General features: G+C 37.5%; 2 protein-coding genes across 2 annotated transcripts in view; one reads left to right on the top strand and one right to left on the bottom strand.

Annotated features, from left to right (window-relative positions):
• Positions 1–1,845, top strand: part of mettl24 (methyltransferase like 24) — a 15,160-nt gene extending 13,315 nt beyond the window's left edge. The window contains exon 5 of the mRNA XM_056247194.1: positions 1,452–1,845. Coding sequence (XP_056103169.1) covers positions 1,452–1,775 — 324 coding nt within the window. The 3' untranslated portion in view covers positions 1,776–1,845. The remainder of the gene's footprint in view (positions 1–1,451) is intronic.
• A 3,492-nt stretch (positions 1,846–5,337) lies between these two features.
• Positions 5,338–17,500, bottom strand: part of cdc40 (cell division cycle 40 homolog (S. cerevisiae)) — a 34,909-nt gene continuing 22,746 nt past the window's right edge. Inside the window, exons 12-15 of the mRNA XM_056247171.1 lie at positions 16,686–16,819; positions 12,452–12,528; positions 7,093–7,237; positions 5,338–5,627 (exon numbers count right to left, since the gene is read on the bottom strand). Of these exons, the coding sequence (XP_056103146.1) occupies positions 5,450–5,627; positions 7,093–7,237; positions 12,452–12,528; positions 16,686–16,819 (534 nt within the window). The 3' untranslated portion in view covers positions 5,338–5,449. The remainder of the gene's footprint in view (positions 5,628–7,092; positions 7,238–12,451; positions 12,529–16,685; positions 16,820–17,500) is intronic.

Genomic DNA, 17,500 nt, shown 5'->3' with positions numbered 1-17,500 from the left:
ATCTGGTAGTGGAGAGGAAAGATGGAGTGAATAAATGACGAGTGAGCGTACAGTAGATGACCCTGATGATTGATCGCTGATGTTCACTTTTACCACATTAACTAGAGGAAGAGATTATAGAGCAGAAGACGCTGATGTTTGATCTGATCTAAGAGTTACAAACACATCCGTCATCAAACGGATCTCCACAAACACGTGGAAAAACATCTACTGTAATTCATCTACTGTACACTGACTTCATCATTTATTCACTTGAGCTCAAAAAGCAAATCATGTTTGTGGCTTTGCTTCAATGTTAATATTTAAACTAGTTCTGTCAAATCGATTAATCACATCTAACATAAAAGTTTGAAAATATGTGTGTGTATGTATATATACTCACACACACATATTTACAAACTTATATGTTAGATGCGATTAATCTATTTGACAGCTGTAGTTTAAACTAAATGTCTTCATAGTTTAAAGACCGATAATATTAATTACACTTAATTTCTAATCTGATCTAATCTAAATCAAATTGAAAGAACGTCCTGAAGTTTAATACAGAGACGAGACTCGTTCTGGGTCAGAGCGCAGAGGAGAGGCTATACAGCGAGTGTGTGACGGGCTGCTGTTTCATCTCTCATGGGTGTGTGTTCAGTAATCCGGGTCAGTCTCTGCACTGCTCACCTTCAGCAGCCTGTCCTCAATAAAGTGTCCTACTTCTCCTCGCGCTGCTTAAAGAGACAGAGACCGGGTTTGAAGTTAACACGAGGCAAATGCGGGTAAAAAATCAACTGTGGCGGGTCAAATCACGAGCCGATTGACCGTTCGCAAAGCCCCGCCCCCTTTAGTTACTGTTGCTATGTCCGACAAGCCACGCCCCTCTCACGCCACATCATGAGGACACTTACAACAGGACAGGACAGACCAGCTTACTTTTGCTATGAAACAAAGTATCAACTTTAAAATTTGGTCATTTTTTAAAAGAAGTTTAAACAATAAATAGCGTTTTGTGTCTGTTTAATGTGTCTGACAGATCGCTCAGTTAAAGCCGCTCGTGAACCGATCATCTCTTCCTTCTAGTTCATTTATAGCATCAAATAAACATGAACATCAGGAGGAATGTTGTTTTAACCGCGGAAAGACGTCAGTACACTCCGTTTCTCAAGTTCAAATCCTCCGATGTTGATCTACTAACTCTTCTGACGGCTCTGTCGGACAAAAATGGTGGATTATGATTGGTCAGATTGCCTGTCAATCAAACTCCCTGTGAACGGTCAATTTGGCGTGTTATTATGTTTACTCACTTTGCTGGGGAAGTTCGTGTAGACCAAATCTGTGCAAATTTAGCGCAAATACTGATCATCATGATATATTAAATACAGGGTATTGCACAGAATCTGTGACACTACAGTTATATTACATCTTGTGAAAAGGGCTTAATGTGTCACCTTTGCTGCCGTCAGGTGGATGTCCTGAAGCTGGACCTGGAAAGCGCGGAGTGGAAGGTCCTGGAGAACCTGGTTCTGGAGCGGGTTCTGGACTCGCTGGGTCTGTTGCTGCTGGAGCTGCACCTGCACTGGCCCGGGTTCGAGGTGGGCGGAGACGAGCCCTCGGTGATCCGCTATTGGTTCAGTCTCCTCAGGGAACTGGAGCGCGCTCATTACCGGCTCTATCACAGTTACAGCGACCCGAACAAACCTCGTCTGATCCTGCACAGAAACATCCAGAACGCCAGCAGCTCCTTCGTCCTGGGATGGGTCAACACTCGCTTCGTCCCGCAGGGATGAGCGACGACTATTCAGGAGAAACACTTCAGACTGCAAAACTTAAAAGCCGATTAAATCAAGCGGCAACCTTCCGGTCTCTCTCTTGAATCCGACACTGAAGTGATTAAACTGCAGTTCCTCCACTGGCCACTAGAGGCCGGCTGCAGAAGAGAGTCAGTCCCATAGACTCGCATGTTAAAATGTCCAACTTTACAGCAGAATAAAACATGTTTACAGTCTGGAGCAAAAAGTGGTTTTGGTCTATATCGCTAATGTTGCTCTTCATGACGACTGTGAGGGGGGTGAATATTTTTATAACTCATCCGTTTAAATGATATTAAGCCTTAAAGTTGTGCATAATTAAGGGCGTGGCCACTTGAGTGACAGGTGGATTGCCGCTGATGTCACTGCTAGCGTTTGTTTGCTGTGTGTTAGCGTCACGTCACCTCAGCTAATCCGCCTCGCTGCACATGTTCGTTTATCCGGGAGTGACACTGCCAAGATGGCGACGGCTGGCTCCGCCCACTTTGGGCTTCAAAAACGCTCTTCAGAAACACTACGGGTGACGTCACACACACTACGCACACATTTATTTACAGTCTATGGATTAAATCAACAAGTCAATGAGGATGTGAATACCAGACACAATTAAAAATGTAAAACTCCCAGTAAACTCATTGTTTGCTTTCAATTTTACTCTTCTGACAAGAAACAATCATAACAACAGGGGAAAAGCAAAAAAAAAAAAAGTTAAATCAATCATAATTTAGTGGCACTCAAATGAAGCAAAAGAGGAAAAACACAACGTATGAAACGGTACTATGGTAATACTACTGTTACACTACATGTAATATGGCAGTATGTTATAGTACATATGTTACTACCACGGTACAGTGATGATTTGGAAAGGGTAATGTAGCATAAAATGATATAATATACATGTATAATGTTAAAAAAAGCTTTCTATTTCAGATAAATGCTGTTCTTTTGAACTTTCTATTCATCAAAGAATCCCCCCCAAAACAATTTACATAACTGTTTTCATCACTGATAATAATCATAAATGTTTCTTGAGCATCAGATCATCATATTAGAGTGATTTCTGAAGGATCATGTGACACTGAAGACTGGAGTAATGATGCTGAAAATTCAGCTTTGATCACAGGAATAAATTACACTTTACTGTATATTCACATAGAAAACAGCTGATTTACACTGGAATGATATTTCACAATATTACTGTTTATTTTTAATCAAATAAATGCAGCCCTGCTGAGCAAAAGAGACTTCTTTTAAAAACATTTTAAAAAATGACCGATCCCAAACATTTGAATGGCAGTGTATAATAAAAGCGCATTTATTTTAATCACAATCAGCAGTGTATATATATAAATATCGGCCTGTATGTTTTTCTGTTTGGCTAACGAGTCGGACTTTTATTTTGACAGCGCACTGCTGATTTTAATAGTTTTTTATGATTTTATAATTTATGTATGATTTTATAATTTATGTATGATTTTATAATATAATTTTTATGATTTTAATAAATTGTGTAATTTTATATATATATATGCATAATTTAATTAAAATAAACATGTAAATGTGTATCTAATATCTTTTATTGCATTACAAATATAATTATATCCTTTTTTTTTACAGCAAAATTGATTTAAATGTTCCATTTTGAACCAACATTGATGCACCACACACGTATCTCCCATGATGCAAAGTGCTAAAGACACTGGACTCAATTCTCTACTAAACACAAATACGGAGTAAAAATGTGCGTTTCCCAAAAGCAATAGTAGTACAGTATATTATAGTAATAGCATATCTAATTATAAAAGTAATTGGAGACAGTGATCTACTTATGCGTACAATGCTTTTGGGGAAATGCAGCACAGAAATCATTAATAGCATCAATTCTTTTCAGTATGAAATAACATCAATGCTATATTTTGTTAGCATGATAAAAACAAGCTGAATTTATGAACATCGGGACACTTTTTCCAGTCATTTAAATGTGAGATAGTGACTGACTTCAGCTGAATACACTCAACATTGTGTACAAATACCAGGCGTATGAATATATTAATAAATGTCACATTCCTTGAGAGTTGGAGGAGTAAATTAAAGGCAGTGCATTCTGGGATTGCCTTATTTGCATAATTTTGATTCAAGAGTTTATTCTGAAAAAGGCCTGAATAAACTAAGAAACACCTTTTTTTTTTCATTTGTTATACTGGAGATGATTCTGATTGATCGTTTAATCTGCATATCTAGAAACCATAATACTGGCTTAATCAGGTTATGGCAATTGATACATAAAGCAAATTCCATATTTGTAATATTTTGTGAGGTTGTGCACTTGTGATATTTGCTTCTGTAGAGACACCACACCACGTGCGATGTCCCATTAAAATAGGAAATAAAATACATGTTTAACAACAAAATTACCAGTGATGGACTAAATTACCCATAATGCCAAAGAGAATGTTCTGATGTTTTAAAACATTTAAATATTGATATTTTCAAGTGATTTAAAAAATGAAAAACTTTACATGTATAATAAAAGCCGCCAGTAGGTGGCAGCGAGTCACCGTTAATGAGTGAGTCATTAAGATTCAACCGATTCATTCAAACGGTTGATTCACTCATGAACAAAGCATTTGACCGAATGAATGATTCAATGACTCACTCATTAAGACAATCGATTCGTTCACTCAGTAATGTCGTCGCGAGTCTTTGTTTGGAACTATTTTCGTTGGCGAAATAGAGCAAAAACAGGCAATATTGTCTCTAAAATGGAAGTCACTTAATATTAACTTCTTGATTATTGAAAATCAATATCACATTTGTGATCGTGCTGATATTTGGAGGAAAAATATAACAGCTCTCCGTGTGATATTGATCAACTATATGATTAAGTATCCATGTAAACATAGTCGGTTATGTATTAAATGAATGTAACAGTTGAGAAATAAAACGCTTGTGTAACAGTATATTGGATCAGTGCGTTCGCTCTTAAAGTGACAGCGTCCTAATAATCCTGATGTTAAACAAAAGACAAAAAATCATTCACTACTAATAACTTTTGTAGCTTTAATACGGATTAATGTTTATTCAATTTATACAGTGAAGAATCTATTTTACATTTGAGTACTTTATGTCTGTACCTGAAAAGCACTGTTTATTTCACATATGCATCTTTGTTCTGTTGTGTTTCTCTTGAATGTTAAATTCATCCAATAGGAATGACGGTGCAGTAATAAATGCATGTGTTTTTTAACCTTGTTAATTTAAAACATGATCAAAACACTAATCTATTTTGACGTTTGACTCCGAGAGAGGACGCTAAAACAAGGGTTGTCATATTAAATGATAGAAATATAAAAAATATTGAATATTGAGGGCATTATAAATGCATTTTAATAGATCATTAAAACAACAATCGTGATATTATGGTAGACGATAAATATCTCACACCCCAAATGGAAAACCAAAACACACAAACAGCAGAAAATAAACGAGAGACATTTATTATCTTCAAAAAGAGAGAATGCGAGACATGGTTTCATTCATTAAAAAAAAAAGCTGAAAGTCTGTGGCGTGTGTGTTTAGGGACTGGATACCAGCCCGATAACACCCGCATGAGCAGCTCGCGAGGAAGTGTGTGTGTGTGTGTGTGTGTTTCCTCAGTCCCAGAGTTTGATCAGCCCGTCCCAGCCACAGGTGATGACCTTGGACGTCTCGTGAGGGTGCCAGAGCGCGCTGATACACACCTTATCGTGCGCCTTGATCCGATGGTACAGCTTCGTCGTCTTCCAGTCCCAGATGTTCAGCTTCCCGTCCGCATCACCGGACACCACATAACTGCAGAGAGAACACGAGAACCAGTTAGAGACACCAGCAACATCATACAAAATATTTATGTATTCGTATTTATGAAACGACTGTATGGCTATGATGACTCAAAACCAGCCAAAAATGTGTTTACACAATCTAGTTTAAATCATCAAGGCATATTTTCCACAATGATTTTCACTAAAAAGAACAAGAATGATATTGAAGCGTCATCATTTATATCATCAATTCAATCGCAATGTGGCTAAAGTTATAAACTCGCTGTTTATATATATAAAATAATAATTAAAGCTCCATGGTACACATTACATTTTCCTTAAATACTTTTGTTACAGTGAAATAGTGCAACAGTAATATTTCTTAATCTGTTTTAAATAAAAAATATGTGTATTTAATAATAACAATAAAATCATAATTATTCATTGTAATTTTACAGCTGTACTGTAAATTAAAATTATTATTTATTTTTTCTTAGATACTTTAAAGTGAAATAGTAGAAAATGTATATTTCTTTGTTTTAAATAAATATTTGTATTTAGTAGTTATTATAATAAAATCATAATAATTCATCGTAATTTTACAGCTGTACTGTAAATTAATTTAATATGTATTTTACAGTGAAATTGTCCAACAGTAATAATTATTAATTTGTTTTAAAAGATTTTTATTTAGTAATAATAATAATAATAATAAAACCATAATTATTAATTGTAATTTTACAGATGTACTGTGATTTAAACGTATTATATTATTTTACTTAAATACTTTTATTTTAAAGTGAAATAGAACAAAATTTATATTTCTTTGTTTTAAATAAATATTTGTATTTAGTAGTAATTATAATAAAACCATAATTCATTGTAATTTTACAGCTGTACTGTAAATTAATTTTACAGTGAAATTGTCCAACAGTAATCACTTAATTTGTTTAATAAAACATATATTTGTATTTATTAATAATAATAAAAACATAATTATTCAATGTAATTTTACAGATGTACTGTAATTTAAAAATAGTATATTATTTTACTTAAATACTTTTATTTTAAAGTGAAATAGTACATAAGTAATATTTCTAAATTAGTTTTCAATAAAATATTAATATTTTATTTAGTATATTATTATTATTATTAAAAATTCATATTAATATATTATCAAACTATTTTTAATTTTTTGGCCAAATTATGTGGCCCTACAAACAAGCACATTCAAACCTGTAGGTTTTATTAAAAAAATAAAATAAAAGCAAAGTAAAAAATTGTGCATTTTAAAAATCACAAAAGGAAAAGTATCAGATAAAATCTTTTTTTTTTTTAGAAAAGGAAGTAGGGCACAGGACCTGAGTGAGACCATCTCATCTACAGCTGTTTCACCACTAAATCAGCTTTGCTTTAAAGAACACGTTTCCTTCAATTACGATGAACAGCTGAACATGAACAGGAGTGTGTGTGTGTGTGTGTGTGTGGAGCTTCACCTCATGTCCGGAGAGAAGTCCACCTGACAGGCGTATCCCGCCACCATGTGGCCCTTGAAGATCTTCTTCTTGTTGAGACGGAACCGGTTCTGAGCTCCAAAGATCAGGATCTGATTGTCCATGGACTGACAGGCCAGCCACTTCCCTGAGATCAGCACAAAACACGTCATCAGTCACAGGACACATGAGGAACGCAGCGCTCACGCAAGGGAATAAATATCCATAATAATATTACAGTATAGAGATGTTCCGGTTTATCGGCAGGGTGTCTACAGATATAAACTAGTTCAATTTAAGATCTTTTAATGCCACTTTGAAAGGAAATTAAGACCAAACCCGTGATGGAAATACACATTATATTTCATACGGAGTAATTTAACTACTTGTTTATTGAACTAAAATCAATGTAACATTAGCAATCGTGAGAATATCCAGGAAAATAGCTCCCATTATGTTACTTAACTATATGTTATAAATAAACTCAACATTGTGAATTTTTACCTCAGTGAGTTTTTTATGTGTGCTGTTCATTTGTTTTGATTTCTCACTATAAAATCTCTCAGAGAGAGACGGGCGAGTCTCAACAGCGCTACCAGAAATACATCATCATTATCAATCGCCGTTTATGTGATAAAATCAGAATCATTCTCGCGAGTCGAAGCTTCGCTGGTTATTTGACGGACATCCGTCAGACGGGAGAGATTTTAGCGGTAGTGTGACCAGAAATATTTAAGAATCTGAATTTAAGACATTTGAATACTTTTTAAGGACCCGCGGCCACCCTGACCTAGTAACACCATACCAGCCACCCAGAATACCCTAACAACAGCCTAGCAACCACCTAGAACATCTTAGCAACCCACTAGAAACACCCTAGCAACCGAGTGGCGAGTTTTGCCACTACAAGCACCACTCACATTTTCTTCAGGAAATGTACATTCTAGTTTTAATATGTTCCTTGAGGATCACTTATAATGCTAATAAAGTTTTTTTTTTGCACAAAATAATATGATTATTTTCAACCTTCGTTTATTTAAGACATTAAGACTTTTTAATAGGGCTGGGGGGAAAAATCGATTTTTCGATTAATCGTTTTTAAAAAGGTGGTCGATTCAAAATCGATTCTCAATGGCCACGAATCGATTTTTTCCATATTCACATTCAGGGCTCGCGGTGCTGCGTCTTGTGAGTAACCTCGTAAAGACAGTCGGTTATGTCTTAAATAAGCATAAAAGCGTGTGACAGACAGTATAATGAAACAGTAATGGATCCGTGCACTAGTTCTTAAAGTGAACGCAGCCATATGTGTCTGTCATTCATTTTGTTGTCAAAACAACATAATATAGCATTAATTGTAAGGAATCAGAATTAATAGCCTATGTATTTAATTCAGTCAGGACTAAAAGACTATCCAGTGTTATTTTACATTGGATTACTTGATTCAGTTTCTGTAGTATTTCTGACCTACCCAAAAACTTTTCTTTTTATGTCTCTTTATTTGTGTCTTTATTCTATTGTATTTATTTGTGCTACTTTTTTCAATTTAATTCAAATATTGAAATCAAGCTTCCATGTGTTGCATAAACTCTTAACAAAAAATTACCCCATTGTAAAAACAAACATTTAGGTGAGATCAATGTAAAAAAAAATTGTCTAAAAAATGATAACTGATATTTATTTATCTATCCATCTTAAACATAAAATAACCTATCGTGTTTGATCAAAGGCGTGCGACTGTTCTGACTTGTCCAATTTTCAGCATCAATTTGGCATCTTGCATCAAAATCCTGTCTATTCATTGCATGCATTTAGTGTACAGTGTATATAAAAAGGGTTTTATATACAGGTTTGTGGCTCTTAATTTCTTTGTATTAATTAACCACTTGTAAACGTATGTCCACTAGGGCTGGGTATCGATTCAGATGTTCAAATTCGATTCGATTTCGATTCAGAAGCGCACAGTTCGATTCGATTCCGATTCTCGATTTCGATTCCTGATTCGATTCTTGATTCGACTATAATGAATATAGATTAGGGCTGTGAATCTTTGGGTAGGCAGCGAATCGATTCGATTCACGATTCATAGGTTTTCGATTCGATTCAAGAACGATTTTTGCAAATTCAGAAAGATTCGATTCAATGCGATTCACATTAAAATTCGATGCGATTCGATTAATTCGATTCTTAATTTTGTATATGCATTCATAGGATTATTTAAATGCTTCCCCCAATGGGTCTTAGTCAGGGTGTGAATACAGCTGCCTTCGGGGGTCAGAGAGTGGGGGGAAAAAAAACAAAAAAACAACAACAACATTTTGTCTATTGTTAATGTTAGTTCATGTTAATTTTTAATGAATCTATTATTATAAAAAATATTTCCAAAGCCTATAAATTAGCATTTGTAAAAATGTAAACCAAGATTTAAAAAGGCTTTAAAAGTATAGTTCATCATGCTAACTATTTTGTAGGAATGGATACACAACCTTAAAGTGTTCCTACATTAAACATCCTTCCAGTGTGAGACTAAAAATACCATGAACTTTACCAACTAAAACCTTAACTAACGTTTCCTCATGGAATAGCTTTTTGTTCTCTTTATCCGACTGAACATTTTCCTTGTGATTCTGAAAGAAAACGCGCCGGCTGTCTACTTGTGCTATATTAACGATTACGAATGCAACTTTAATGCGCATCTGATTGATGGATAAACCACGCGCTCTATTTCAGTGTAATTAATGTTGTAGTTATTTCATCAGCTCAGTTTAACGACATTAAGTTACATTTCATTCATCATTCATGATTAATCGGAAGCGTGTGCATTTTAGACACCTATTATACGTTTTCTCTTTCCATGTAATAAATGCGCACCCTTGAATAAGTGGGGTTTTACTTTAACTGCTCAGGACGGGTATGACCCATTTCCGTAAAACTTCAGTATCTTATCTTAAAGAAAATAACGGTCACGTTTCCACGCAACGAACGCGTTGTTTCATAGCAGCCCGCGCAAAGATATGGCAGCTTTATCAATGGCTTGCTTTCTCGATAGAGAGCTGTCATCTGCTCATGTGAACACTAATGGCTGTCCTGAGGAGAGCTCAAACACGGACTGCTCAAAAATCTGTAGATGAGAGCTATATATGGGACCGAGCGCGAGCGAAATCCAGTGAAAGATGGTAAGAGTGCAGCGAGTATGTGAGAGCTGTGAGGACGCGAAATGACGCCGCACAACGCCTCATTAATTCGCGCATGTAGTCATTTAATGTTTATATGTTTTAAAGCACTGAATCGATATAGAATCGCAAATTATTCGATTCTTAGCATTTTAAATCGAATATTGACCGAAATAAACGATTCACAATTCGAAATACATGTTTCAAGATCGATGCATATGCATCGTCAGGATTTGTAATCGATGCAGAGAGAAAACGAATGAATCGTTACACCCCTAATATAGATGTAATACAAATCTCAGTCTAAATCTCAGTTATCATTTTTTAGACAATTTTTTATTACATTGATCTCACCTAAATGTTTGTTTTTACAATGGGGTAATTTTTTTGTTAAGAGTTTATGCAACACATGGAAGCTTGATTTCAATCTTTGAATTAAATTGAAAAAAGTAGCACAAATAAATACAATAGAATAAAGACACAAATAAAGAGACATAAAAAGAAAAGTTTTTGGGTAGGTCAGAAATACTACAGAAACTGAATCAAGTAATCCAATGTAAAATAACACTGGATAGTCTTTTAGTCCTGACTGAATTAAATACATAGGCTATTAATTCTGATTCCTTACAATTAATGCTATATTATGTTGTTTTGACAACAAAATGAATGACAGACACATATGGCTGCGTTCACTTTAAGAACTAGTGCACGGATCCATTACTGTTTCATTATACTGTCTGTCACACGCGTTTTATGCTTATTTAAGACATAACCGACTGTCTTTACGAGGTTACTCACCAAGACCAGAGGTTTTGACATCATTTTGCGTGTTTTTAACTGTTAAAGCGATATAATCCACGAAAAATAACTTTTGTTACTGGCGAGCTGTTTGTTGTGAGGCGGATTTAGGCTGTATGTGCACGCAATGAAAAACATACACGAGTGCGCGAGCACAGGATAGTTTAAAATTGCTTGAAAAAAGACGTGAAAATGATAAACGTTAGTTACGATGCAATGCTGGCCTGATTGAGCAAGTGAATCATGTCCCGACTCCTAAACACGAGTGTGTATCGACGCCTGCAGCGCTTGACGCTTACCTTGTGCAGAGTGAGAAGACGCAGCACGCGAGCCCTGAATATGGAAAAGATCGATTCGTGGCCGTTGAGAATCGATTTTGAATCGACCACATTTAAAAAAAAGATTAATCGAAAAATCTATTTTTTTGCCCAGCCCTAATGTCCACTGTTCTTTTTTATAAATATAGGATTTGTATTACATCTATATTTATTATAGTCGAATCGAGAATCGAATCAGGAATGGAAAATCGAATCGAGAATCGAAATCGAATCGAATTGAGACCTTGCGAATCGAAATCGAATCGAATTTGAACATCTGAATCGATACCCAGCCCTACTTTTTAAGGCCTTGATCGGCCGCCGTATTTATCGGCATATCGGTTACAGCACGAAAATGTCTGCTATAACAAACCGACGTTTGTCTAATGTCTGTTGCATAATCCAATGTTTTTCTCTGGGTAAAACAATTAAATACAACATAAAACACAGCAGGGCTGGACAATAGCGTGATTGACGCGAGTTACGTGTGTTTTTAAGCGCACAAATACCGAATCGAGTTCTATTTTACTTCTAATTCACACAAAATTATACTCAACCGTCTTGGCGAGTATCCATGTAAACATCGTCGGTTATGTATTAAATGAACGGAAATAAAACGCTTGTGTAACAGTATATTGGATCAGTGCATTCGCTCTTAAAGTGACAGCGTCCTAATAATCCTGATGTTAATCAAACAAAAGACAAAAATCGTTCACTACTAATAACTTTTGTAGCTTAAATAATACGGATTAATGTTTATTTAATTTATACAGTGAAGAATCTATTTTACGTTTGATTACTTTATGTCTGTACCTGAAAAGCACTGTTTATGTCATATGTGCATCTTTGTTCTGTTGTGTGTCTCTTGAATGTTAAATTCATCCAATAGGAATTATTTGACATGTAATAAATGCATGTGTTTTTTAACCTTGCTACTAATGATCAAAACACTAATCTATTTTGACGTTTGACTCCGAGAGAGGACGTGAAGACGAGGCTGTCTTCTCTATGTCTGTGTTTGAGGGATTCTGATCGATTATTGATCCGAGTCACATGACGCGTGATGTCACTCACCGTTGGGCGACAGCGTGACCGCGGGCATCGAGTGCATACTGGGCTCAGCGATGTATTTAAAGTCCACCGGAATATCCCTGGAAAAAAAAGATGAAATGCACATCAAAATACAATCAAGCACATCTTTGCGTTTAATTTTTTTTATTTTTAATGTTTTTGAAAGATGTCTGTTATTGCTCACCAAAAATACAGTAGAAATTGTGAAATTATTCTAATTTAATATAACCGTTTTCTATGTGAATATACAGTAAAGTGTAATTTATTCCTGTGATCAAAGCTGTATTTTCAGCGTCATTACTCCAGTCTTCAGTGTCACATGATCCTTCAGAAATCACTCTAATATGAGGATCTGATGCTCAAGACACATTTATGATTATTATCAGTGTTGAACACAGTTGTGCTGCTTCATATTTCAGTGTTATATATATAAACTTTTATTCATCAAAAGTGACAGTAGAGACATTTATGTATTTCAAATAAATCCTGTTTTTTTAACCTTCTATTCGAAGAATCTTGAAAAAAACACAAAAATATGAAGCAGCACTACCGTTTATCATTGATAATACATTTTTCTTGAGGAAAATACACACAGCGATGTGGTGAGTATTGTAATCCATCACACACACACACACACACACACACACTCTCTCTCACACAGCGATGTGGTGAGTATTGTAATCCATCACACACACACACACACACACACACACACACACACACACTCACACAGCGATGTGGTGAGTATTGTAATCCATCACACACACACACACACACACACACACACACACACACTCACTCTCACACAGCGATGTGGTGAGTATTGTAATCCATCACACACGCACACACACACACACACTCTCACACAGCGATGTGGTGAGTATTGTAATCCATCACACACACACACACACACACTCTCTCACACAGCGATGTGGTGAGTATTGTAATCCATCACACACACACACACACACACACACACACACTCTCTCACACAGCGATGTGGTGAGTATTGTAATCCATTACACACACACACACACACACACACACTCTCTCACACAGCGATGTGGTGAGTATTGTAATCCATCACACACACACACACACACACACTCTCTCACACAGCGATGTGGTGAGTATTGTAATCCATCACACACACACACACACACACACACTCTCTCACACAGCGATGTGGTGAGTATTGTAATCCATCACACACACACACACACACACACACACACACACACACTCTCTCTCACACAGCGATGTGGTGAGTATTGTAATCCATCACACACACACACACACACACACACACACACACACACACACACACACACACACACACACACACACACACACACACACACACACACACACACACACACACACACACACACACACACACACACCGATGTGGTGAGTATTGTAACGCCCGTTTCACACATACTCCGTGTGCGGTGCGTATGCGGTACAGGAGCAGCACGCGCTATAGTGCTTTCACACATGCTGCGTGCGTTTGCAGTGCGCAACTGATCCGCGGCTGTACCACAAACACATTTACTCACTATTTGTATTTCAAAAAATCATCAATCAAATCAAGTTATCAGCAGCAAAAGTGTTTGCCTCCAGTGCAATTCTCTTTGTAGGCCTATTCACGTTTAAAACACAGTTTAAACAACGTTCAATGCATTACTTTTATATAAGCCTAGATTATATATTAAGTTGCTCAAGCAAGTGGTAACATATTTAACCATGTACTTATATTAAAATCGCAAACATTTTAAATTAAAACTTAAAATTGACAAAAACAGCAGACTCATACCTTTTCTTTTGCATAATTCAAATCTGTATACAATAAATCTTGCATGTCACAAATAACTTGTTTTTCCACCTCAACGAATGAGACGAGTGTCGTTCATTATGTGGCCTTGTTGAAGTAAATTGTAGCTTTCTTTGCTTTACCCCGGTCTTAAAGTAAAAAGCGACTGTGAAAAAAGTAGTATTTAATTAAATGCATTTATGGTTACATTTTATTGAATTAAATGCATTTATGGTGAAATTACTACATATTCAGGTCAGCCTGTGTTCATTTTGACCACGAACCGTGCGCTGTCACTTTAATTCAGCGTTTGCAGCACAGCAGAAATAGACTCGGTGCGGAAACGATCTCTGCACTGCTGTATACGCACCGCAACTGGAACGCATCGCCGGACCGCATCCGCGTGCAGTGTGAAAGCTCTAACCTGTTAACATGGGGACGGAAAAAAATACGCACCGCATACGCACTGCAAACGGAGTATGTGTGAAACGGGCATAATACATCACACACTCACACAGCGATTTTGAGTATTGTAATCCATCACACACACACACTCACACTCTCTCTCTCTCTCTCAAACACACACTCTTACTCTCTCTCTCTCTCAAACACACACTCTTACACTCTCTCTCTCACACACACAAAGCGATATGGTGAGTATAATCCATCAAACACACACACACTCTCTCTCTCACACAGCGATGTGGTGAGTATTGTAATCCATCACACACACACACACAGATGTGTGAGTATTGTAATCCATCACACACACACTCTCTCTCACACACGTGTTTGAGTCTTGTAATCCATCACACACACACTCTCTCTCACACACACACATGTTTGAGTATTGTAATCCATCACACACACACACACATTTGATTATTGTAATCCATCAAACACACACACACACACACACACACAGATGTGTTTGAGTATTGTGATCCTCCTGCATCAGAGAGAGCTCCTGTAACTGGAGCACAGCACTGACACCTGAGGCCGAGCGGAGCCGAATCCTCGAAGACGACGCGAGTGTCCCGAAATAACTCTCTCCGCATGAGAGCGAGCGCACCGCGTCACCGGCGCACACCACACCATAGCATCTCTGTGCAGGACACGGCTGGAGCACTGAACATTCATCAACTGAAAATTTTACTCTTTTAGTAAAAAAAAATACTCTGAAAATACTCTTTTAGTTGAAATATACTAAAATAAAGTATTTTCAATGAGGTAAATATATATATATATATATAAAAACTATTAATTGATTGAATGAACAGAAAAGGTACTATATGGTGATATCGGTTATATCGTTATCGTGATATGAGATTTTGGTCATATCGCCCAGCCCCAGTTTACTTGATAAAAATCAGTAAAGATTTCACAGTAAAAATTCATGAGCTGAAGGATGTTTTTACAATTAATATAATGCTAATTTCAACATTTACTAATGCACTATTAAAATCAAAAGTTGTATCTGTTAGGCTACTATTATTGTATGGACCTGGTATATGAAACTAACAATGATTATGAGATAAGAACGTTAACAAAGATGATTAAACATGCTCCTTAATTAATAGGACCTTATTGTACTGTTCCCGACTCTTTAAATCAAAGTCTCATGGAAACGAATTCCTCAATGGTTGTGTAAAACAGCTCTGCTCACAGCGATCATAGTGCTCAGGAAGTGCAAACGGCTTGATTATTGAGAGTGTTTAGGCTTTTTGAGGTTTGAAAAAAATCCATTCACTCATTTTATCTTTTTTTGTATTGTGTGGTGGTTGTGTCCACACACATTTATATGCAAACACCATATAAAAGTGAATTCTGCATCCGATGACCCCTTTTACGATAGCCTGGATGCCAGCCGAGCTTAGCCCCGCCCACAACATTTGAGGATGGGAAGTTCGGTCTGGACTTGATCCGTTGTGAAGCAAGTATCCCCGAACCAAAGCTGTTCGGACCAATCAAATCATCAGGGCGGGCTGTATACGATGATGGACAGATGATCAACCGTAGCGTAATCATCACGTCACCAAAGAGCGCTTGGGTTGAGTTCGTTTACCACAAAGATGGCCGCCGCTGGAGAACTGAGATGTGTAGATCCAGCCGTCGCGTCTGTTATAGAAGATGTCGACAGCGCATTCATTTAAAAGAGGAACAGAACCGCGATCAAGGCATTTGTCGATCCAATTGAGCGCAGAGGCATTTTCTTTCCTGGTTCGGTTGAAACGCCCCATAATCACAGCCCAATGAAGCCGCATCACACTCACATGCTGACTAGAGTCCGAGTATGACGACGTCAGGCTAGCTTTACGAGAATTGAACCGATTTCTCTCTAACGCCTGTGAGAAGCACAGCTGCTCCTCATCTAGAGCCGATATTCCCCATTGAATGTGTGTTTTTGTGTGTAAAGCTCCTCACCACTCCCACACGCGCAGACTCTTGTCGTCGGAGGTGCTGACGAAGCGCCGGTTCTCGTCCACGAAGGTGATGGTGTTGACGGCTCCCAGATGCCTGTCGTACTCCTGAACCACCTCACGGGTGCGGATGTCCCACTGCAACACACACACACATCAGCCTTCACACACTCGCCCCGCGACGTCAGAAACATTCAGTACTGATTAAAAACCACAAACACCATTAAAGGTGATGTGTGCGATTTTTAGCGGCATCTAGTGGTGAGGTTGTGAATTGCACCCGTGAGTGAGTGAGTGTGTGAGTGAGTGAGAGAGTGAGTGTGTGAGTGAGTGTGTGTGTGTGTGAGTGAGTGAGCGAGTGTGTGAGCGAGAGTGAGTGAGTGTGTGAGTGATTGAGTGAGTGTGTGTGTGTGTGTGTGAGTGAGCGAGTGTGAGTGTGAGAGTGAGTGAGTGTTTGAGAGAGTGATTGAGTGAGTGAGTGAGTGAGTGAGTGAGTGTGTGTGTGAGTGAGTGAGTGAGTGTGTGAGTGAGTGAGTGAGTGAGTGAGTGAGTGTGTGTGTGAGTGAGTGAGTGTGTGAGTGTGTGAGTGAGTGAGTGAGTGTGAGTGTGAGAGTGAGTGAGTGTTTGAGAGAGTGATTGAGTGTGTGAGTGAGTGAGTGAGTGAGTGTGTGTGTGTGAGTGTGTGAGTGTGTGAGTGTTTGAGTGAGTGAGTGAGTGAGTGAGTGAGTGTGAGTGAGTGAGTGAGTGTGTGAGCGAGTGAGTGAGCGAGCGAGCGTGTGAGTGTGTGTGTGAGTGAGTGAGTGTGTGAGTGAGTGAGTG

The sequence above is a fragment of the Rhinichthys klamathensis genome, unplaced genomic scaffold (genome assembly GCF_029890125.1).
Source record: "Rhinichthys klamathensis goyatoka isolate OS25496 unplaced genomic scaffold, OSU_Roscu_1.1 h1tg000043l_1, whole genome shotgun sequence".
Lineage (NCBI taxonomy): Eukaryota > Metazoa > Chordata > Actinopteri > Cypriniformes > Leuciscidae > Rhinichthys > Rhinichthys klamathensis.
This window is presented reverse-complemented; position numbering and strand designations above follow the sequence as displayed.